At 41.6% G+C, this 25,477-nt stretch overlaps 1 protein-coding gene across 1 annotated transcript in view; it reads right to left on the reverse strand.

Moving 5' to 3' along the window:
- angpt1 (angiopoietin 1) overlaps positions 1–25,106 on the reverse strand; it is a 78,613-nt gene extending 53,507 nt beyond the window's left edge. Inside the window, exon 1 of the mRNA XM_050035134.1 lies at positions 24,187–25,106. Within this exon, the coding sequence (XP_049891091.1) occupies positions 24,187–24,576 (390 nt within the window). The 5' untranslated portion in view covers positions 24,577–25,106. The remainder of the gene's footprint in view (positions 1–24,186) is intronic.
- Between the last annotated feature and the right edge of the window lie 371 nt (positions 25,107–25,477).

The following is a 25,477-nucleotide window of genomic DNA, read 5'->3' on the forward strand; positions in this document are numbered from 1 at the left end:
AAAAAGTTATTTTGTAAAATAAAAGTTACCGACTACAGCTTTAAGACGAGCTGGCCTTTTCTGTTTCCCATACTTTAAGCTGAATTTACAAGTTCGTAAAAGGCTGGTAAGATCTAAAGTTCTTCAGGGCTTTCCATTATGGCCCAATCTTGACAACTGTATGCTGGAGTGCTTCCAATTTACATTTGATCAAATGATTAGATCAGTGAATAAATAAGACGACAAGGCTGACTGTGTATAGTAGATACATACTGTATATATATTGGTTTTGGGCCCATGTTGGCAAACATAAAGTTTTTAAAACTAACATAAAAATCTATATATCTGTATCTACTGGCACAGTAAAATCTTGATAATATTTGCACTGTAGATATTTCTGGTGGAACATTCTCTTGCAAAGAGAAAAGCACAGCCTTTTTTCCTGCTTTTATAATAAATAGATGGATTGCAACTTTTCGATCAATCTCAGGCTGATAGATAATGAAACAGAACAGAGATGGATCTCTTTGCTCTGCAGCTCTCAGCCATTTGCACAGGTCTGCCAAGTCGAATTAGCTTTTCAATGTAATATCCTCTCTTGGCAGCGATATTAAAGTGAAATGTAACATTTTTTCGGGCCGGATTTCAGGCATAATACTGCTTCCCCTAACTGTGAACTACATAAGGCTGATATAAGTGTCACTTTCCACACAACCTCCAATAGCCTGGCCCGAGGAATTGGAAAGAAAACAGCGAGTCTGGAATTCGCGAAGCTCAAGTAATGATGGATTACTCTGCCTGATAATGAACCAGAGAATATGACTGTGTTTGGAAATGGTTTTTCGTCCATCTAGAAATGTAAAATCTCTGAACTCCGTGCATGGTGTAGGTTGTTTTCATATCCTCTTAGGGGGCCGAAGATCAAATCTTCAGTTTAAAGCTCAATGCTTTGTCCATCTTACAGCAGCAGCTTTGCACTGCAGTTTACTCATATGCTGAGATTATTGTGTGGTGTTCAGCTTTGCATACTGTAAGTCACCTTGAGAGAAAAGGTACTGAAGGGACACATGGCTGACAGAAACTTAAGCCCAGCGATCACTTCATGGTTTTTGTCGTAGGGAATGTGGCTGACTCATGGCTGGATCTGGTGGGGGTCATAAATGGAAAGTACCAAGGAGAAACAAGATTACGCAAACACGCCCAATCATGTAAAATCAACACTCAGGAAGCCGTAAAATGGGTCTATGTGGGTGTTTGGTTATTTAGATGGTTTCTAACCTCGGCTCCAGTTAAACGCTGTGCTTTTCCAGTCTGTGACTACCAATAGAAACTATTGTCAGCAATGAAAGCAAACACTCTCTGTCATTGCCAGAACAGAAATGCGAATTTGTGTTCGTTAGGAATGGGATTGAGATGGTGAAATAAATATGAGTGCATAATGAGAATGCAAAGGTTGTAGTGCTTTATTTTCTACTAAGACATGGGGTTCTAAGCCTATGCCAATGGCTGATTTTCTACAGATTATATTGTAACTAAACCATGTTTAGTTGACCTGAAACTGGAACCAATTAATTCAACTCATGGTGCTGTTTTCCTCATCATTTTCATCAAGAGACAGAGTCAAAAAGCCAATGAAGTCGAGCCAAGTGGTAATTTAGTCTGATACTCACAAATTCTTCTCACAATTTGGAATTTGACGAGAAGCAGGTGTCAGACTAGTAAACATGGCTTAAAAGCTGTATGGGTTGGTAAGCCTCTCTGTGGAGCTGGAGCCCACCAACTCAGGGTTAAACTAAGAAAAATGGGGGTCATCCTGAATACAGTCAGGTGTAACTATCTAAGTGGCTATCTGCAGTCGGATTCAAACTCAAAATGAGGTTTCAGACATGAAGGGTCGCAAAATTTGCTCTAAAAATGAGTTTTTAGACAAGCTGGTGCATTAAAGAAACACAAGAATTGAGAAAATTAAGCGTGTGATGCTAAAATTTTCTGTTGGAGAACCCCAAAACCTACAATTCATATGTGCCCCCGCTAAACATCAAAACAAAAGTAATACCCTTGTAACTTCTGCTCTGGGGCAGCCACTGTGGCTGCAAGTGAAAATTATGATATCACACTAAATACCTACTGTAACAGTAGTACAGTGGGGAAGAGCCATAAAACCAGTAAACTAACTCGGTAATATCATTATACAGCAATAGTTACTTAAAGTTGGCCAACATAAGCCACCATAAGCCTCCGGTCAAACCAGGCCAAATAAGGCTGCAACTGCAAAACCCAGAGTGTATTGAAGAGAGGAATGACGTGTTTTATTGCTCCTAAATTCAGCTTTTCTTTCTTTTTTTGTAAAAGAAAGAATGTTTAATTCTTCTTGCAAAAGTTACACTTTAAAATTTGAAGTTAAAAAACTAACTTTTGACAACCTGCGCATGAACATTTCACACTTTGAAAAGAGAAAGAATTTAAACTCCACTTTCATCAAAATAAAAATAAATCTGTGTTTTTAGTGATTTATTGGGGACATTCCAGAAAGTGCAATAATACCAGACTCTGCTTTTAGAAACTACTAAATCTAGCCTCTGGTTTCACAAAATCACTGTTTGCTAAGTGAGAGTCACATAAACACAAGTTTATGTTTCCCTAAGTGCTACTTTACAGCAAGGCATAAAGGTTTCAAGGTGGTCTGGCTTCATGTGCACTGCTTGTGACTTTACTAATGATGCTGCCCGACACACAGCGATGGAGATCCATTAGTACCTTAACTGCAGCTTCACAATGCTGCGTACTGCATGTGCAGACTGGTGTGTTTAGACAGTTTATGAGGTACAATTGACTGCGAATCACTAAGCGAGCTGCTTTGGGCTGTCTAGAACGTAAATGACAAGCTGTACAACATAAAACATGTAGCAGGATGCAGTTTTTAAGAGCACAGGGACTGTTGATCATACAGAGGGACAAGTGTTCACAGGCAAAAGGTGCAAAATCCATCAGCTGAGAGCTCCAACATACATATTCTGCACATTGTCATGGTGCAGCTGCTAAATTGCCATCGCTTGAGAACCAAGAACAGGATAATCCCTCAAGATGATACTCCCTGCTATCATCGTTACAGATTACTGCAAATATTTACCACTTCTCTGACATTCCCCATTTAGCCATTTTAAAAGGGGGTCTTGATCTTTTCCTAAACAGCAGCAGTAGTGGTGCTGCGAGACACTGGGAGAGTTAGAAAATAGCAGGCCTGGACTGTATAAAACACTTACTGCTAGAGCTCTGTCACAACTCTGCTTATCTCTGGCTCTTTCTGTTTGTGTGTGTGTGTGTGTGTGTGTGTGTGTGCCTGTGGGAAGGTGATGGTGATGGTGATGGTGTTACTGGGCTGGTCTGGCTTCTGGGATGCATCCCTTACGCATCCCTTATCCATTTCAGACCACTTTAATGGACTAAAGCATGGGGGATGTTACGTATGAACACTCACCCCCCAAATTAGCACTCCTTATAACACCCATCTTGAAACGAACACCAGCAAATACACTCACGCCTTCTTATCGCCCACCAACAATGAAGAGTGAACTGGACAGCCCCCCTTGGAAACCCAGTCCTATAATTCACTCTGGTAGGGCTTTAGGAGGTGTTACCCTGACTCACTGCCCTGTCACCCTCCAGCATTTTATAATACAGATATGGGCAACCTCTGTACGTATTTTAGAGAGCTGTCTTACTCACTCACTGGCTTGTTTGTTTTTAAACCCACCTTGAAACAGTTTTAAGGTTCTCTGTCTTAACCTCTGTCAAGATTAGGTGACTAACAACTCAGGTCGAACTCACAGTTGACCTCTGTGACCTTCACCCCAGTGGCCAACAGCCAGGCCTTTACTCAATTGCTGCCACATTTTTTTCCTCTCAAAGAATGTCAATAGCGAGAGTGGCCAACAGGAAAACTAAAAAATAAAAACCCAATAGACGTGCTCCATGCCTTGGTGGAAAAAAAAGATAGCTTTTACTTGATGTTGAAATGGGGGATTTGACCAAGTCTTTATTTTAGCCCTTTTAAAACCAAAAACTTGATCTGGTATAACGTAAACTGCAATCGTTAGCAGGTTGCTAACTAGCTACTACCTACAACAAATGAGCGTTATTACCAAGGCCAAGGCAAATAGCTAACATTAGTTAGTGGTGTTACAGGTTATTAAAAAAAAAGAAAGAAAAAAAAGCACCAGTGTAATGGAGGGTATGAAGGGTATAACCACCCTTTTTTCTAGCCATTTATAGTATATCCAGCTTTCCGCCAAAAAGCCAATGTACTATATCCTCTTGAGACCTGAACTTTTGTTTGGTATGCATTTTTAAATTGTCCTAGCTATTTGGGATCAGCTGGAACCAATAAAGATATATATTAAAAGAAACCTCAACGTTGTCAATTTAGTGCCAATGTCCTCAAATGAGTACTTCCTCCTACTTCCTAACAGCGTCTTATCTTGTTACTGTTGCTAAGATTGGTCAAATTTGTTGCCATATCAAACTACAAAAAATATTAATCATAAATAAACAAGTTTCAACCATAAAATCTGATCAGGTTTTGGACCTTGTTGACTTTTGTGTCAATCTGCCATCTTGTTTTAGTGTACTGGGGTCCTTCTGCCACTAGATGGCACAATAAAGTGTCCATGAACGAGGACAGCGAGGACAGCAAGTTTAGTAGAATTAAGTATAAGGGTCAACTAAACCCAAAATGTGATGTACTCATATGAGGACACAGTAGCCCTTCTTAGATAGGAATTGTGCAAATTTGCAGGAAAGCCCAATCAGTCTTCTTCAGCATTGGCAGTATAAAAACAAAATCGGGGAGTGCGGCAAAATGCCACCTGCCTACTTTTGTTTATACAGAAGCGCCTTTTTCGGGGCAATGGGGGGCGTGAGCAAGTAACAAAACATGTAGCTCAGCATGTGACGTAAACAGTGACGTGGGAGGGGAGCTGCGGCTAGTCAGTCCTTCGCCGATTCTCTCATAAGTCGGCCCGCTCTTCACCGTTCCCGTCATCTGACGGTTAATGGCCTCTTCATTTGCGAGGGCAAGGAGGGCGCGCAATTCTTTGTCTCCCTCAGTGTAAAAGGGGCTAGGGTCTCAGGAGGATATAGGAGAGTATACCCACTTCCCCCTAGGTAACCTAATCATCTAGTGAGAAGTACACCCACCTCATCAATTACTACTAGACCATTGAAAAAAAGCCGTTTATGCCTAGAACATTCATTATTGTATTTCCCCACTGTGCAAACATTCCTGCATGCTATGAGAGTTCAAGCTAACATTAGCGGCTCCGCTCTTTATTGGATTTCCGGACATTTGCGCTCCAGCAAGCCCTGACAACATATCCTAAGATAGTGTTACGTTTTTGACAGTTAAAGCACAGTATCATGTACGTAGCAATGAAGTACACATTTATGATCTTTTTAGAGGATTCTTGTTTTAAAACAAATCATTAAGACATCAGGGAGACATTATTTTCAACAAGCTCATGGAGCCAACATTAGATTAGTCTCGCTCACCAGACCTTTCTCAAGAAAAGAAAGGTCTGGCTGGGCCGACTCTCACTTTAAGATTGGAGAAAAAAACGCCCCGGCTGCTTGTATTTCTTTCAACCAATCACAATCATTTTTGGCGGTGCCACAGCAACGGTGCGCTTGCAAAAATATTGCCGGGGGGAAACAGGTTTTGGTGTAACACGGCCACAAAAATATCGCCTACAGGACGCGAACCATGGCAGAAAAATGGCTACATCCCCACAAGATCAAACACCACAAAAGTTAGTAAGAGACGTGTTGAAAACTGCAACCAGAGGTGGTAGGGTGGGACTTCAGCGGGTGGCTCATTCCGCCCAATGAGAGGCTGATCTTTGCAGCGAACTTCCACCCACTCAGACTAACATTAGATTAATTAGCAAGGTAGCTACAGCTGATCAAATCTTACATTTTCCATTCAGTGGACGAAATCCATTTTTGCTAGAACTGACCAATTGGCTTTTGACTACCTCTCTCTGAAATCAAGGACCCATTGCTTTAAAAATGACAAAATTTGAGTGCCATTGTCATCATTTTAGAAGGTATATGCGCTGTGCAAGACTGGAAAGCTAACAGGCGTAGCAACAGTAATATAAGTAAGGGAAGTGTAGCTTCGCAAATGGTCAGTTATTATCATATAGGGTAGACACAGGGGTCTGCAGTGAGGTGGGTGGTCCAGCCCCCTGCCACATCTTTGTTGCTCAGACCAAAAACTGTTGATCCCAGGACTCTCTCAGACAGAAAGACTGACTGCCATCTGAAAAACAACCAATCTACTGCCAGCACCCTCTGCTCTAAGACTCTTTTACATCTGTCTCTCTTCTTTTCTTCCCCTTTGTATTTCTGTCAAGATGCTATTGTGTTGATGTCAATGGCGTGTTCAGTTGTGCATTTCCAAGGACATAATGAGTCTTGTGTACACAACCTGAAAACAAACCAACCGTTTCTCTGTATGAATTACTCTGTAAATCACTGTGCGTACTTGGAGGTGCCCAAAATCGCTTGGCAGGTTCAGAGGCACACCATTTCAAAGCTTTCCGGTCACAATGGTTTGTCAACAGGGCAGACAATGAAAGAAAGTGAGAATACTTAGCCAATAGTTGAGCTGTCAAGTTTGGTTGATTTGCTGGTTGTTTCTAAAACAAATCAGAACTTCAAACCTGACGGTAAATGTTATAGGCCAAATCGATTTTCCATATTCATGTTTAAAATATGTTCCACTTGCCTGCCCTTATAAATCATTATTCAGTGTTAAGAGTTAATATAAACCACAAATTGTAAAAACAGAGAGGAAAACGTGATGTGAAATTTTGATGTGTTGAATTTTTCAAATGACTAATGAGCATCGTAAACGGCCAATTTACTTCAAGTTACAACAATAGAAAACCACAATGAAATAACAAGGTTTGATTTCAAGAAGGTCTGTGTAAAATGTGAAGAATCTGTTGCTAAATCATATTTTCGAAACACAAATTGGCAGAAATGGGGCTCTACTTGAGTCAAATTTGAGATTTCAATGTTTAATGGGATGAGGTTTAACATCCAAAAATACAAAAGCCCTGAGAAATGAAGAGAGAATGGAAGGACTGTTTCTGTTTTTAGTTTCCTTTGGGAAAATACATGCTCCAAAACATCAACATGGCTATTTACTGTTACTATCATCATTTTTAGCTTTCTCCTATATGGGGACTACTGTGCAGAAATCCCACTACATGAATAGCTTCTGGCTTGAGAGGACTTTTTAAATCAAGAACTCTGACAGTGTTATGTCTATAGGACATACCTTCAGTGATTAACTACGAGCCCCCGAGCAAGATGAATCAAACAAACTCTTCTGCGTATCTGTAATATGTAAGTTAAAAGCCAATTCATCTCAGAAGTCAAATGAAGTATACAAATTACATTCTGACACTGTTATGAAAGGACTGAACTTTCTCTTAACATCAAAAAAGAGAGATGGACAACATGTTTTGCCTGAACTTTGAGTTCTTTAGCACTCCGGAGCGGGTGTGAGCACATCCAACAGAAATGTTTGCTTTTCTGTTATTGATATGCTGGTGTGGACACTTCCTTGTTTTTACGATCAAATATTCATAGTGGAAATGAATTTTCAGAGTTGGTCCAGACAGGGATAACTAAGCTATCCTCTGAGCAGATTCCAGCAGCAGCACATATAACTCAAGTCACTGAGTGCATGTATGTAGGAGTCTAATTTAAATTTCTTGTACAGAAACTCATGAAAGGGAGGGAAAAAAATTTAAAAGATTGCCAGGAAGCATTAAAATATATTGTCAAGGACAGGTGATAACAATTTAAAAGAAGCTGTATGTGACATTTAGAACATTACAAAAGCAGCAAACCACTATTTGCAATGTAAAGATACATAATAGAGTAATGGCGTCAGTGTAAACTTGTGTATAAACAATGCAGAAAAGGCAATTTAATGCAACTTAACACAGCCTTCCTTAACTGTGACACTCCAAAAAATGAAAACCTTAACAAAATGTTTATTAAAAGGCCTAGGATTTAGTGGCATCTTATGTTGAGGCTGCAGAACTAAAGGTTCTCCCATGCGCCAAGCGTGCAGCAGAGCTACAGTGGCCAGTGTTTGGTATGTCCGTTCTGGGCTACTGTAGAAACAACATGGCAGACTCTGTGGAAGAGGACCCACTCCATATGTAGATATAAACGGCTCATTTTAAGGTAACAAAAACACAACGATTCTTACGTTCAGGTGATTAGAAACTAATGGGGATTTTTTTTAAATTTTATCTATCCATTATTTAGGCAGGTAATCTCATTGAGACAGGTAGCCACACAGGGCCACCTACAGAGGATATCTGAAGGCCATAGAGTGACTTTTTGTGGCCACGGGCCGTGGTTAATGTCGAATCCTGATTGTCGAGGGTTTGAGCCAGCCATCGCAACAAAAGTCAGAACCAAAGCTGTTAGCAGGCCTTTCAGTTTTATATTTCATACGCTGTATCAACACATATTTTATGAGTTAGTCAAACTACAAAATGAAACATGTTGCAACTTGAACCAGTGTCAAGGACACTCTACCAAAGTGAAATGTTTCTCTGTATTGTTGTGATATTATGTTGTAGCACTCACTGGATGTACAGCTTTCACAGAATTGTTAATTGTCACCCTTGGATGAAACAGTAACTCCGTAGATAAGTACTAAAGGACCCTTGTGACAACCTTACAGTCAGTCGTGGCTTATTTTTGACTCATACTTTAAGAGGATACAATGAACATGTTTTGTGGTTTCTTTCCATGTTGAATGAAAACAAATATGGTGAAGTACAACTTAAGCATGAATGTATATTTTCACAAATCCTCCAATTACAATCCTGCTGTCTGATGTTAGAATGGGCCCAAAAATTAATCCAATTAATTATGCGTATCTGGCCGTATGGGAGAGGAAGTACTTGCATTCACCCAAGACATTGGAATGCGTAACGAAACCCAAACAACCAAACAAACTCGGACCTGCTCATTCAACCAGCGAGCACCAGCAAGGGGGCAGTCTGTAGTTGTTGTGACGCAGGTTGACCAACATGGGAATCTTTCCTTCGGGACACATCTGGGCAGGAATGTCCCTGATATTGGCGTTTTTGTGTCAAGGCTGCAGGCTGTGTCAGTCTGCCCCTTTTACTGAAGCACACAGGGATACCACAGACCCACCATCCCACGGTGGAGGCGCTTACATCCAAATATTTGTGATAGCATTCCAGTGTACCCTCTAAACATCACAGCAGGGGATTCCTTCGCCAGAAAGCTGTAGAAGTAGATGCAAAAGGACATGTTTTGTTTTAAGCTCAGCCATGACAGAAACATTACTGTATGTTAAACCTCCTAGCCGGGCAAAACATCAGGGAAAAAATGGTTCCAGCATTCCCGTTTGTGTGCCAGCGCCACTATCTATGAAGCTGAGTGTCTCTTCTAATCAAAATGAATGGGCGTTTAATGACAGGGGTTGTTTCCTTCAATGTCACATTCGTGTTTATCTTTCGTCCTAACATCGCATTAAGCGAGGACTCCAGAGTTTATAAACCATCGCCGCAGTCATCCAGGGTTACAATCACCACAATGAACGCCAACCACAGCCTTACAGTTTTTCTCACTTTTCCCTTTCTGCTGCTCTTTATATCTCTTTATCTCCCTGTGTTTTGGTCTCCCCCCTTCTTTCTTCTTACAACCTCTGCTTTGCTTTGCTTCTATCACCAAAGACAGATTGACGCTATCGCATCGGGTCCAGATTATGTTACTCTGGAGTCATTTTCCACTCTCCCACTGCTGCTTTTGCTAGAGGCTAACACACAGCGGGCTATATATCAAATCTAGCACTTTTAAGTACTGATGGTTGTACATGTGACGTTATGGAGTGTGTGTGTGTGTGTGTGTGTGTGTGTGTGTGTGTGTGTGTGTGTGTGTGTGCATGTGGGCCTAAATTTTCCCCTAAGTGACGCTGAAGCGACACCCAATCTAAACAAAAGAGATGAGTAGGAAGACGAGGTGCGGTAACCCGACTAACATCTCCACATGGAGCTGCTTCAGTCTGACCTGCGGTTCACCACGACTGTTCGAGAGGAGGAAAATAGATGCTGCTGCTAATGATTAAATGCAGCTTACAGCCACTATTGTATCACTGCCATGCTGCAGCATTAAAAACATTTGCATCTGCCTGACCTTCAGCTCATGATGGATGAAAATACTGATAATGTGCATGTTTGTGTGTCTTCATGGTGTGTTTTTACACTGTGATATAGCTCTATAGCTTTAGAGGAGCCGCAACATAAATTTGTGAGTCACAGATCTAAAGTTAGTTACAACAAGTATGGCGGTCTGACAGTGCAATTTGTCAGACATCCATTTTTGGATGATTTACAACATATTTCTGTTGGGACAAGATGCTAAATACGACAGAGGGAAAGAGGAGGAGGACAAATCCTTGGCATTTCATGTGCCCAGGTTTCTGTTTATTTTTGCATTTCTTTGGCTAAAGTGCACAAGATGTGTGTATAAACACAATCAAAGGCAGAGGATGGCTGAAATGATCAAAACCAAACCCAACTGAACTGAGATCATTATGTTCAGGCAACAAAGCAAAACATCCTAGCACATCGCACAGGAATTTCCACAGAACTCCAAAGCATTGCCCACACTTATGGACAAAGTCATGTCCTCACTAAACACAGACGGCCATATAATCTCATAACAAACACACTAGTTTTGTCAACAGTTCTTCACATTCCAGCTGTGTACACATAAGGTAAATTGATTTAATTCTAGGGATGCACCGATATATCAGCTGGACATCGATATCGTCCAATATTGGCCTTGTTGAATGTTAACAGCCTATCAGCACAAATGATGACATTCACTGATGGCGTGGCCGATGCTTTTCTGTTGTGTCACATCAGTTTTGTGCAGGTTAAAAAGCAGGGCTCGAGACTAACGTAGTCCTGCCGTCCTGGGGACAATAGAGAACATGTCTGACATGAACAGAGATCTTTCAGAGAGGACGCCTTTGGGACAAAAGGACGTGTAAACTCACTATCGACGCATCAGGGTACGCACCATATTGTTTCCCTGATAATGCTACATTGTGAACTACAAATAAGTGTTGAAATCAGGAGGAGAGTGAGTTAGCGTTAGCTGTTAGCAGTCGGCAGCTGGATCTAAGAGTTAATAGAGGTTGCATTGACTTACAGTATGATGCATTCAAGCTCTATTCAGTGAAAAATGAGTACTGGGCAACAGTAGAATAACTAGAATAACTAGGGTGGTTTGATGGAGTAACTTGATAGAATTGATATTAGATAGATATTAGAGTAGGAATTATAATATATCATATACAGTAAAAAGGCTTCTGAAGCAGCATTTAAAAACCCCAGAAGCTTTCTCGTGAAGCAAGGTTATAGGTTTCAAAAATGTGTATGATTCATTACATGCTAATTCAAAGGTCGTGTTATGAAGAGCTGAATGACTTGAAACAGTTCAGTTATTTTTTATAATGAAGATTTCTTTGTTTCCCTGGCGCAAAAGGAGAAATAAATAACAAAAACAAAATAAACGACAACAGCTATCGGACAACTTGTTGTTTTAAACATCGGTACTGGCCAAGAATTTCACAAACGGTGCATCCCTATTTTATTCAAGCAAAACTATGAAGGTGTATTCGTATATCTAAAGACAGGAAGTCTGTTTTCGACATTGTTTAGAAAGGGTTCCTCTGGTTTGACAAAACTGTTAATGATATGTCTTGTGCTATTCTGGACACCATGCATTACTAAGATGTATTATCTATGTTCATAATAGGAGTGCTGTTTGACAGTCACTGAAGAAATGTGACAGCCTCTTTTCAGTCCAAGCTTCACCTTACGACTGTACGAGTCCAGAGTAGTAACATCTTATTTGATCCTTTACAGGCCATCAGTTAAGCTGAAGGTCATTTCATCCAAACACAGACTCGTGTACGTCAAACAATGTCATCCAGGGACACATATGCAGAAAAGGACTTTCGTGTTACACAGACTCGTCTTTGTACACACACGCACACACTGGCCTTTGGATGGTTAGCCTCTCCATCTCACAACCACTGCAAACATGTCCATTTAAATAAACATCAAGAACCAATTGTAAGCATTTGTATTTTGGTTGTAAACGCAGACCCAGACAACACATCCATCTGTTCGATCGATGACAGATTTATGAAGCACTTCCTGCTAGGTCATCTTACAGCAGCACATTTTAGGACTAGACTGTCGGCTACTGTGGTACATTTGTATCCTTTGGGGAAGAGATAACTGTAAGAATACGATTTTTTTCCCCAACGTGGACAATTGTCACTATGACTATGTTACAAAACCAAACTTAAAAGCCACGTGGTGAGTACTTACACATCCCATATGACATAAAACAGAGGAGTTTTAGTTAAAGGAGCTCTATACAATTATTTGAGCATTTCTTTGATTCAGGCTGTCTGCACACGGCTCACAACATGGAGGTGGCTGAGCCAGCGACGAGCAGCTAACAGTGCTAACAGCAGGAACAGTGCTAACAACAGAAACAGTGCTGACAGAGCTAACATTGTTACCTGGGTGGAAACTGTAGGGTTGGCACTACACTTCTGGGGCAATATCAGCGATAATCGACGTACGAGGGCTGCGCAGAGTGGCGGGGAATAGCAAGCAAGTGGGCTAACACAAAGGGATTCACATGCTGTAACAGCTACATGAGCCAGGCAATCTACCACAACAATGAACAGATGTGCTTGGATTACAACACACACAGAGAGGGAGCGTGATTTCACTCTCTGCTCAGAACACCATTACTCCACTATATTTTAACATAGCAAATGGTGGCTTGCTGCTATATTAATGCTCTGTTTATCCTGTAAAGCCCCTTTAAGAATTACTTTCATGGCTTCTCGCAGGGTGCACAGCAGGTCAACGAGCTGTCTTTACTACAAATCATGTAATCACTTTCTAAAAATGATCTGCACCCGTCGTGTTTAACTGGCCCTGTAATTTAGAATGTGCAGCGTGCCAGTGCAGAGAACACCTTGGTGCAACAGGCATGACAAACACAACAGTATTAACTTTATTTTAAGGTTTCACCTTGCAACTGAATGACAAAAAAACAAGTTTATAATGTAGCAGTGTAAAACAGAAACTCAAAGCTAAATCAATGATTTATACTTCTGCATCGAATCAGTGTAGGCTCTGCGTAGACGTGTACCCTATGCTTTAGCCCTACGTGCACCTCCCCAGAAATGTAACTACACGTGACACAGACCTCCTGTTTACTTATGTAAGCTGAAGATTATTTCCCTCGGCGGAAACAAAGCTTTAATTTACTTAATCACTCAATAAGGCATTCAGATTTTAGATTTTAAAAAGAGAAAATATACTGTATTACTAGAATCAGCTACTACCCTGAGATTAGGTACTGAAATCAGTGTGAGGCAACCACAAACAGGCTTATTGGTGCATCCAAAGTCTGAATCTTCATCAAACGGAGTGCAGCAGGTGTTCTCAATCAGCTAACCACCTGCTCTGACATCACTGACTGGGGTCTCACCACAAGTGCAACACGCTGAATGGACAAAGGAAAAGAAATGTGGTGAAAGGTCGACAATGTGATTGATTTTACGAGGCCTTTCGACTTGTTCTGTACTATGTTTTAACGGTGTTATTTTTGAACGGTGGTGGACACATAACAAACTTTACTGTGTCACGTCTGCAGTCTCTGTGCCAACTCAAGCCCGTGGTACTGGATGTGAGAAGCCTGGCTCGGGTCCCAGACGAGGCAAATGCAGCTCTGGACCAGAGTTAAGTGTGTTTTTGAAACATGTATACAGATTTGTGGGTGTTTATGTGTGTGCATGTGCGTCTATATCTCTGTATGTGTGAATATGTGCATGGGGCTGAATGAGGTGTCACACCGATCGCAGCGTTTAACCAATAAACTGAGACCTAACACACTCAGTTGTCCAAACCACCCACAGAAACAGAGCCTATAATCAGCCTGCCATTCTGCATAGCTCCACTCTGTCTACCATTAAGATGTGTGGGTCTCACATTGTAAGTTAATACATCACACGATACCAACTCTCCGCTCTCACCCACACCAAAGGACAACAAAAGATTAAATAAATAAGTGAGGTCATTCCTGGATGTGACACGGAGGCTTTAAGAAAGAGTGGCTGCTATCCCACCACCACAAGAACAAAACAAAAATAATGGAGCCAACTATTAGTCATTTGAATATCTATGTAGGCCACACTGTGAGGGCGTGTTTATTTTTCACCCACTATCTTGCACTTTGTCTATTTCGCCTTCTTTCTCTCTTTTCACCTTTTACCGGCTTCCAGTCATCAGTTTTCCACAACTCAACTTGACTCATTCTACAGACATTTCTTTTCAGATTCAAGCCTCTCTTTCAACCATGTGATTGTGATTCCTTTGTTTTTCTTCAATTTGAAATCACAGCACTAAATCTGCAGGGCTGAACTCCAGCAAAGGTGAAACGGTTTTGTCCTCTGCAACCTCTGGAAGGCTCCCCAGCATTGACAGACAAAGACGTCCACTCAAAAAGCAACATCTGTCGGGGAGAGTCAAAGAGACGCTGCGGGGAGAGTCGGCCTCAGAGGCAGCATGTGGAGAGGCTTCATGAATTTTCCTCCCCACTTCACGGACTTTACAGGATTAACATATACAGAAACATGGGAATGAACTGACAGTAAACTTGAAAATTTGACGAAAATAAAATGAAGCGTGTAGCGAGAGCATTACAACCTGTAGTAAATTCTGCTGTTTTCTTCTACTGCTCAGTGCCAGAGCCAGCAATACAAGACTTGCGTGTTTTCTCTGTTATCTTTATCTGGAAGTAAAGCAGCTGTAAGAAATGAGTGATACGTTATTATAAAATCACAATGTGTAGACGTCCCGCTGTAGCCATTGCGAACGGCTCAAATTCTGAAACACTATTCTGTTTTTTAATGCCATTTCAGTTCCCCTGACCTTCATCAGACCTTGATTTACAGCGCACGACTCAAATGAACCTAAAAGTCTAAAGGAAAATAAATAGCAGCAGATACGGGTGAGTAATATTATCATCTGCTCTGTTTATCAGGAGTCATTATAAAACAAAAATACAAAAAAGATAACAGCCGGTTCTGAGTCTGAAATAAGTTCAAACACAGTTGTGATTTGCTGCAGGCTGTGATAACAGCACATTACTCGCCCACTTACTGTGAGCTCAGATTGACCATAATGTCTAATGTTTCGCTCTGTGTAAGCTATTACTATCTCATATTTGGCTCATAATCACTAAACCTTAGCAGTGGCAGAGATACAGCCATGAACCTTGTGTTTTTGGCAACTCTTCTGACCATAACTTACACTCTCAGTACTAATGACTTCCACTTGCCTGCCCAAAATAATATTATTTATACTTTGAAAAAGCCTTTACTCTTGTTTCAGTCATCTTGTAAAAAAATATTTAAATTCCACAGTAGAATAAATTATCTAAATATCACTTCCTTACCTGAGCAACACACTGCAGAGCACTCACATTCATAATATGTTAAAGCTGCTATAATCAATATTTTTATATCAACAATGGATCAAATGAATGTGTGTGTGTGTGTGTGAAAGGGGTCATTTGTAATAGGGATGGAGTGCTCGATTTGGATGTCTGTATTTGTTCAGCGTATAGACTAATCACCGCCCAACCTCCCACATGTGAACATCACTTTTATGTTTTGTTTTCTATTTACAGTTGGTGAGCGTCCATCCCACACACACACACACACACATAGCGACAGGGCTAACTGTTAGCATCACAGGGGTAATGTACAATTATTCACCTACAGGCTCTGCCATCTCCAATTCCTGATTCAACATGCTTAATCAGCTGAAAAAGAGCTGATAGGAGCGGACAAGGACCAACTAGTGAAAAGGATGTGGGATAGGCTACACTGCAAATACTAGGGCAACAGACGCTCACGGACAGCCTGACATTGCCGGACTGACGGCTTGGTGTGTCAGGGCCTTTAGCCGCGAATGCTGTGTTAGCTCATGCTAACTAGGCAGACGTTCAACTGACCGTTGGGAGAGTGGCTCCAGGCTCCAGAGATGGTCTTTCAGTGCTGCATCTAGCCTATGTAACAGCAGCAACAGAAAGTTTGGTGATTTTTCTTATGTTAACTTTGATATTTTTCTAATAGGTAGGCTAATTGAAGCCTGGTTGTTCAATAAATGAGTTTCAATAAATGAGTTTGAATTTGGAACTTACTTAAAATGCCCACCCCTAGATTGTAATGATGACACCACAGGTAATTACCAGGTATCTCTGTTGTTACCCTCAGCTCTACCATACGTTTTACCATCTTTCAGCAAATGGTTTTGGTTTTATGGCCTGCCACTTTAATGTCCTCGCTCAGCCACACTTCTCTGCAAGTTGGCAACTAGCTGGTGAACATAAAAGAGAATTAAGCAGCAAAGAGTCAGATAGTTCCCTCAGGCATCAGTGGGCATCAGACCTGAGCTAAATTAATTGAATTCTTGACTGCATGTTCATGTTTTGTTTTGTTGCCTCCAAGTGGCCCAGAAAATCAAGTACAACAGATTTAAACAGATCACTTCCATACGTGAGAGACATGCTGCAGAGCATTCATATTCATAAAACCCTCAGCTACCAAATGAAGAAAAATTGGTGCCATTACAGGAGTGAATGTACTCAAGGGCGCATGGAAACACAAACCTATCAGAGGAAGCTCTCGATTTATTCCACAGACTCATCAGTGGGTGCCAAGCTACATGCTCTCAAGCAACAATGTTTTCAGAAGGGATATCATAAATCCTGCATGCATTTGGCCAAATGTATAACCTTATAATTAAAACAAAATAAATCCCCTATAAAGTGCCCACCAGAGAGCGATTCACTCGGATGAGTGATGGAAAAGGACCCACGCATTTGTGTTATAGCTGCAATAAGGTAAACCAGACAGATTCAAGACACACAGTGAAATTACCAAGAAATTTACTGCATCATTTATTGAGCTTTAAAGAGACATGAGTGTACAAAACTTCCAGCGTGTTTGAGGCCACCGGCTGCACTGAAATATGATTTCTGGAAAAAACGGGGTCTTAAAACAAAGTGGCTTGCCATATTGAGCGCGACAAAGCTACTAAATGCCCCTTTTCCTGAAAATCGGGAACATTAACAATGTTGGGCTCCGTTTTCAGGTCCATGTGGAAATACTGTGGCATGGCCGTAATGTTTTTCCCTATTCCCATGACATGCTGAGCAGAGAGCTCTGTTTCCTTTTCGCTTTCAGTCATAGTGCAAGTGCGGGCCGAGACAACTTTTCTGGAAGCTGTTATTGTAGTGTCCTTCAGCAATTTCCATAGTTTCCTTTTTACAAGTTTTTGGGGTCAGGAAGGAAGAGCTTTTTATTCCTCCGAGGATTTCCTAGCCTTTCTGCATCATCCGATTGTTAGTTTTGGCCCACATTATCAGTGAAAATAAACTCTCATAGAGGCAGTCACCCCTAAAGTAGATAGCTTTCTCCTTGGATCCCCAGGCATGCTGTGTGGCCCTCCAATAGCACTAAGTAGAGAACATATTCACCCTTTCTCGTATGAACTCCCAGTATGGAAGGGAAACAAGCTGCTGCCCACATGTCGGTGTATCCTTTTAAACCACTGTTTATGCAGCACAGTCATGTTCGACAAGAGGCAGAATGATGAGAATTTCACAGGGATCAGACACTGCCGATAGTTTTCCCCCCTCCCTTTGTTCAACAGCTTAGTTTGGCACAGGCCGTCCTCCTCAAGAAACACTGCTCTCAACCACTTTCTACTGTCTCCACCAGGAGGGGAAAGAGAAGATCTATTACTTTCACTCCCAAGAGCAGAAACAAAATTTGGCTAGCTGAACTTCCATCTGTGCCAAATTTTCATCGTCCTTGAAATATTAGAGACGTAGAAAGGACGTTCTCAGAAAGTGCTGTGAGATGCATGCTTCATATACTTTTTATTCAACACAACCTTTTCTTTTATCTTAAACAACCCATCCATTCTCATGTTTCCAAGCAGAAACTGATCCTTATTGCCCTTCAGTTCAACAAAAGCCCGGCAGCTACAGTAACAGGCACTAAAAACAATGACATATTACACCAATCTGTTCACCAGTTCACTTTCTACCACTTGCTCCCTGTGAGTAGAGCTTTGTTTCAAGACTCAATACTTCTTTGGTCCAAACAGAAATTATCGAAAACTGTCAGGTACTGAGAGCTGGTATCAAAGTCTTAATTGCTTAGGTTTGTACTTATCTTTACTCAATTTTTGTTTCATTTTGCCAGTTTGTGTCTGTTATTCATTTAGAGAAAGCTCCAGTTCAGTTGCCTGAAGTAAGAGAATATCAAATTTTTAAGGAGTTTGACTTTAAAACAGCTTTTAAAGAGCTAACAGTGTGAACACAGGGGGAACCAGAAGGTGGAAGCTAAGTTTCTGTGATGTCACCATATCTATATCAGCAGTTACCACTGTCTGAGTGCTGTGCTCGGGACGCCATTACTCCACTATATCTTTACATTGCAAATAGTGATTTGCTACTATAATAGTGCTTGGATTGTGGCATCAATCTTCTTATTTAACTCTCAACAGGAAAGCAAATAAACTACTTTTCCAAAATGTCAAATCCTCTCTTCAAAGCATGTTTGAATCTGACTCCTGGATACATCTATGACGTTGTTGCTCTGTCATTGCTAGACTGCTCCCATCAATTCTGAAGATGCAACTGCTCAGGTTGTTCCAAAGTCTAAAGCGTGGTATACACTGTGCAATTTTGGGCTGTCCCAGATGATAGATGACCATCGTGAAAGAAATGTGGCAATCTTTGGTTGTGGCTCTAAAACGGTGGTCCTACGTAGCACAATGAGAGATATTCAAGGATGGACGTTGCCACTGTCTTGTGATCAAAGACAGCCTGGGATAAAATTCTGACAGTGTCAGAAATTTGGGATGACCATCTCACTGTGTGACTGCTGTTACGACCTACGTCTACTAACCATCCAAAAGAAATGCAGCATGAAATGATGCACTAGCATTAAACCCAAACAAACAGATGGATAGCATCTCGCCATGGTGGAAAAATGAAAGAAATGTGTGGGATTCCAGCAAAGAGGAAAACCTTGTAAAGTTGTGGCAGCAGAAGCCTTGCCTGTATGATGCATCCTCCAGCTCTTAGCTTGATCGCCTAAAGAAGGATGAAGCATGGAAGGAAATAGTGATGGAGTTGCAGCTGTCAGGTGAGCAACCTAGCAGCTAGCAAACACACACACACACACACACACACACACACACACACACACACACACAGATATAACACAGTATATGGTGCCCACAAAACTGTATGTTGTGCAGTTGGAGAAGTAATTACCCGTGCAGCATCCTTGTACACTCAGTATGGGAAGCTATTGCATCGTACGTTATAGCCTGTGATTCAGTAGGGGCTGTCATCGTACAGTCTGCATACATCAAACTTGATGTCGTACAAAAGTACAAATTTGAGGTTTAATGTTTGTTAGCATTATGCAAGCTCGTCAGTGTACTCTGCATCATTTCATACTGTATTCTGATTCTGATTGGCTCCTTTAGGCAAATTTGGGATCTGTGATATTGGGCCATATAAATAAAGAATGACTTGACATGGTTGGTTTGTCAATGTAGCTGCAGTCACACTGTGGCATTTTGGTCTTCGGTCAACAAATCTCACAATACAACATGACCACCATTTTCGATTGACTTCTCAGACGATTGACAACTGGATCCTGAGACGGCCCAACATCGCTCAGTATTGATCAATTATATTTCTGCTGCTTATCTCAACCTTAATTTTGCAAAGCACCATGTTCAGTCAAGAAAGATGCTATACAACTAAAGGTCAATTGTTATTATCTTACGTGCGAATTATCTTATACTATAATTATTATAGTTTCCTGCTGCATCTTCTTGAGATCAGAGCCACGCTTGTCCGAGGCTCCTCGCCTCGCAGGCAGGCCAGGGAAGTAATCCTTGGACAAACACAAGCCACCTTTGACTGGTCAGGAATGTTATCAGGGTCCATATACTCTACCCTGGGCTGAGGAAGGAAAGATCTTAGACTTAAAATGCTTCCCCAACAGCTGTTTGCTGCATCACTCTCTCTGTCTACCCCCCACACTGGACTGAGCACCCAGGCACGGGGCTGCTATCTGAAACAGTCTCCTCCGTGCATCTCTTTCATCAAGGCTGGCTGGAGCAACATCAGGGCGAGCTTTCTCTTAGACAAGCAGTAAAAACGCTGGCGTGATTAAGATAGATAGATCAGCCAGAACACTTAATCTTCTGTCCAATGAAAAATGTTAACTGCATCCTGATGTTCCCCCCCATGCAGTGCAATTAGGCTGAATTACCACTGTGTGTTTAAGTGTCCCCTCTGAAATGCCTACGCCAATTCGTTTCTTGTGCTAACCTTTTACATGTTACTTGTGTCGAATATTATTTAAATCACATGCATCCAGGGAACTTAATTTAATTCTTTTAAAATACGATCACTAAACATTGCATAATATAATCTTGTCAGTATTGGATTTTAAAAATAAAATCAATTTCAATTAGAAATGAAAACTGCCTGGGGCCATGCAAAACTCCAGAGTGTCAGGAAAGAAGCATGATAGTGTTAGTGGTGTTGGCAGACGTTTTAACATGCTCCCCTTTTTACATAAGAGGAGAAAGTTACTTGAGAGGTCTCATTAGTCAAACCTTCAGTCTACCAATGCTGCCGTTGTGTTTTCATAGTATCACTCGTACTATCAGACGGATGAGGTCCACTGAGCAAAGATAGAGCCGGTGTTATTTCACCCCTGGCCTTTCTTGACACATGGATCGCTTTTGGGAGCCGTGTAGTAACACACACAGGTTTTCAGACTATAAATGGTGAACTGGTACAGAAACTCATTAATGAAAAGGTGCCAGGGTTTATATTTTTAATTAGACGAATGCATATCGGTTTTCCACCTTCTAAAGCGAAAAAAGTGCAGATTCTTTTCAATTTCTGCCATATAAAGTGAATCTAGGACAGGGATGTCAACGGTTAATCGGTTAAATGTTGATTGGTTAACCACTGTGAATATTTTTGATTGGTTACGAATGTTGGTCTATAAGTTGATTTTGCTATTCTGTAGTTTACTGCACTACACACCACTTTGATCTGGTGCCGGCTAGCCATGTTAACATGCAGAAACATACTGCTCACTGCTCACCATTTGGTCTCCAATGGTTGGCTAGCTATGGCTGCTCTGCACTGTACACCAGCCAGGTCAGGTGGGAGCTGGCTAGCGATAAATTACTGCTAATAACGCCGTCCCTTGCTGTGAAAACATTGTGCTCACCCTCCAGTCTCGCCCCATGTCACCCCGGTGAATAAACAGCCTAATTTGGAGCCACAAACCACATTTAGCCATGTGAGCACCATTAGCATTGTCAGCACCACTAGTGGTGCTAAATAGTTAACAATGCTAAAGCAACGACACGACAGCGCCACAAGTAGTTATCGCAAGTGAGCAACACTGCTAGCTCACTTAGCTGTTACCTGACACAGGTGATACAAAGTGCAGAGCGGTCAAGTCTAAACAGTGGAGAGCGGGAGGTGGGCAGTGGGCACTGTGTCTCTGCATGTTAACTCAATTAGCCGGCTGTCAGTCAGCAAGGCCAACAGAAAATGAAATAAAAGTCAAACAATTTACATCACAAAACATTAAAAATTCACCACCTCTAAATGGAAAGCACTTTAAAATGCGATACTATAGCTCACCGAGTCAATGGTTTGACCACCTAAAACACAAGGTCTCTTGTATTCCACATCACTTCATGGTCTTTCTTAAAAATTTGCTGGTTAGTTACCGGTTGATGGGTGTCAAGCTATCAAAAGCAAAATGAACTTAAGGTGACACCCCTTATCTGCACAAACACACACACACACCCTGTTTTAAACCTTGACATACACCATATACAGTAAATTCCTTCTCTAAACGGAGATAAGGTCCGTGATGTACAGTCCAAGCTGATATTTCCCAGGTTCCATCCTGGAAGCTCAAAATCCATGTCAAACAATATTTCATTTATCTGCTCAGTCTGAATTTGTGGGAGGGTGGAGTAGCCTCCAACACTACACCTCCCTGATTATAAACTCAATCAACATCTCGCGCTAACACACTGTGACTTCTGCCTGGGTAATTGATGAGGAATGACTATTTCCTCTAACCTGAGGAGTGAAAAGTTTACTTTCTGAGAGTAAATGAAAAGCAGGCACATGGAAGAGAAGCTCAGACACATTGGGGAGGGCACGCTGGTTGCTAATGAACAGACTCAGGGTATTGATGAAGTTCAAGTTGATTAATTCCCCAGTTGTACTGTGATTCATCAAATCCATCAAGACTAATCTTGTGCATGCATTTGCTTTGTAGACAAAAAACAAACCACTACGCAATTAATCACAGATTGAACCTGCTAATCTTATTTAAGAACAATATTGTGGAAAGTCAAGGAGCAGGAGAGTCGGTCATGCCGAATTTGGTTGGAGTTTGTTTATTTGATTCATGCATTCATTTTAGAGAGATAATCTTGCTCTCTTTGGAGACACAAAGTCTCAAAGCTTAGAAAAGCAGAGTGACTGCCAAGCCATATCACTGATGGCCTCATGATTCGCAGCTCTTTACCATTATTGAAGAACCATATTTGAACATGGTAAACACCTTGTGGCTCTATAAATAGATTGGAGTTTGGTTGTTCATGAGTACCTAAATATGAGTTATTTTATATCATACCAGCTCTATAAAAATGAGATTGTTGGTTTTGTTCTTCAGGAAAATAAAACAGGTTAATTTTTTTTGTTTGTTTTTACATGAGTCTGGATTTTCAAGCTACACTCACACGTCCTTGTCTAGAATAAATAAAGGGAGCATTCTCTTTCTCTGTCTTTTCCTCCCCTGAGTGTCTCTGGAGACTCTCTCTGACTTCCTGCCATTAAAGAGACAGCCCACTGGAGAACAGGGGGTGACTGACATATAACTACCTCTGCTCTATGACCGACGCTCTACGCAACTCAACCGGACATCTGTGGAATTTACTCAAAGGGTAGTTTACTCGGGAAAACATAAAGAGAAAGAAAACAGGAAAAAAAAATACATGTGTGTGCTGGATGGACACGGAGTGACAGACAGAGGCACCGCAGTACAAGATGTCTGTGGAGGCTAGAAGATCAGACAGCTGCGAGAGATCCAGAACAAAAAGTTCAATTCAGATAATGTACACAGTTACATAACAGCATAGCAGGCTTAATATAAATTGTGTTGGTTATTCTAGTCTTCTTTCACAGACCTTTTTTGTTGTCTGACAGAAGCTGTGTTTCTACAAATTGTCAAATTACCGGCAACGAAGAAATACAGCCAACCCCCAATTGACCACATTGTAATTTTGAGCTTCCTCCAATAATTGTAAAGGTTTTCACGAGGACTCACAGCAGCGTACACTGCAACCCTCCCAGATAAGTGCATGTTTTCGCTGACTTTTGTGCAACTCCATTTCAGTTTGAAACTGGTCACACAGCTTCACCCCAGACAAAAATTCTTAACCTCTAACGCACATAAACTCTCCTACAGACAAACACTTTGGCAAACAATGTGTTGACGACGAGAAAACAGCGAACACAGCCCTGATTTAGTCTGAGAGCCTCATCCAGAAACCAAAACAAGTTGTCTTGTGAAGCCACAGACAGACACTCTGCGGAGACCACACACGCCCACGAAAACACAAATATCTCAACAAATATACTACAGCGTGACCACTTCAAAAGAAACAGATGCAGTCTCATGCAGCATTGCTGGAGATGCCATTCAATACCCGATCTTTCTCAACAGGGATCTATTTGAATTCAACATTCCTGTTTCGATCTGTCATAGAACATTGTGTCAAACAGCAAACCAACAGCCGATACTCCTTGCAACATTATACTTTCTTTTTTTTTTAAAGGACTGTAGTTTAACTTTGCAAGTGGTACATTGAAACCAAATGCCGTCCTCCTCCTTACCTTCTGTAGCCACTGGGTATAATTCTCCATAATGTGCTCGAGCTGCTGGATCTTCTGGCTGGGAAACTCTGGCTCAGGTGGCGGAGCGTCTCTCTGGAGAGAGTTGGCGTTGTTCTGCGGGCTACCGGCTTTTGCCTCCCTGCAGGAACCTCTGGCTCCATCTCCCTCAGGTAGGATGAACGTATAGGTGCACTGGCCATGCTGGATCTTATGAAAGCGCCTGTTGCTGTAATTATTGTTACTACTTCCTCCACTACTGCTGCTACTGCTGCTGCCACCTGTGCTGCTGCTATCAGTCGCTCTCCGCTGCTCCCCTCCTCCGCTGCTCACAATCACCAGAAGTGCTGCCAGAGAGAGCAAGTGGCTGCCAAAGTTGTACCACAGCATCATATCAGCCTGGAGTAAAAGTTGCAGGTGAATGAAGTTCTTGTATCTTTAGCTGATCCTTCTTCGTTTGACTGGAGGTTCCCTTTAAAGCTGGATTAGAAAGTGGTGGAGGGCAGTATTAGCCTGTGTCATCCATCCTAACGCTGGACCTCCAGCATTGAAAGCTACTGCTGCTCTCGCCATGGACACTTGCACATGCTATGTTTCCAAAGCTCCTTTAAGTTTTTGTCCTGGCAGGGAAAGTCACACACATGTCTTGCAGAGTGACAAGTTGGTTGTAAATTTTGATGCTCCTCCAGTAAACCAAAGCCAGACTGTGTGCTTGCATTTATCAATCTGTGCATTTAAAATAGGTGCCGAGCAAGCTGAGATGGTGTCGTCAGACCTCCCCTGGTCTTTCTGCCTTCCCTTCCTCCTCTTCTCTCTGGCTTAACGACTGGGGAGAGTGAGAGAGACTCTCACTCTGAAGAGCAGCTCCAAGCTTCCAGCACACTCTGCGCCTGCCCCTCACAGAGCCTGCAGAGGAATGTGAGTGTGTGTGCACGAACGATTGTGTGAGTGTGAGCCTGGCAGAAAAGGGACCCCAGCACAGAGGATGTGCTTAGACTATGAGGATCGGTTTACAGGCACTCTTGACTGCAGGCTCATGTGGTTGACCTGCCTATTTGCCTGTGTGTTGACACACAAAACGTGCCTAAACCTATGTGTTTAATTTATCTGCTCCTGAGATACAACTCTGCTCCCTTCTATACAATGACAGGTGCTCTATCAGAGGTGCACAAGGGAGGTATATTTCTAGGTGTTTTTATAGCCAAATTCTCAATTTTCTTCTGTCTCCCCTCCCGACAATTGAAACCATCATAATGGCAAGTAAGATCTTTATAGAGGCAATCATTTTGTTTTC

This window comes from Epinephelus moara, chromosome 22 (assembly GCF_006386435.1).
Source record: "Epinephelus moara isolate mb chromosome 22, YSFRI_EMoa_1.0, whole genome shotgun sequence".
NCBI classification, from domain to species: Eukaryota; Metazoa; Chordata; class Actinopteri; order Perciformes; family Serranidae; genus Epinephelus; species Epinephelus moara.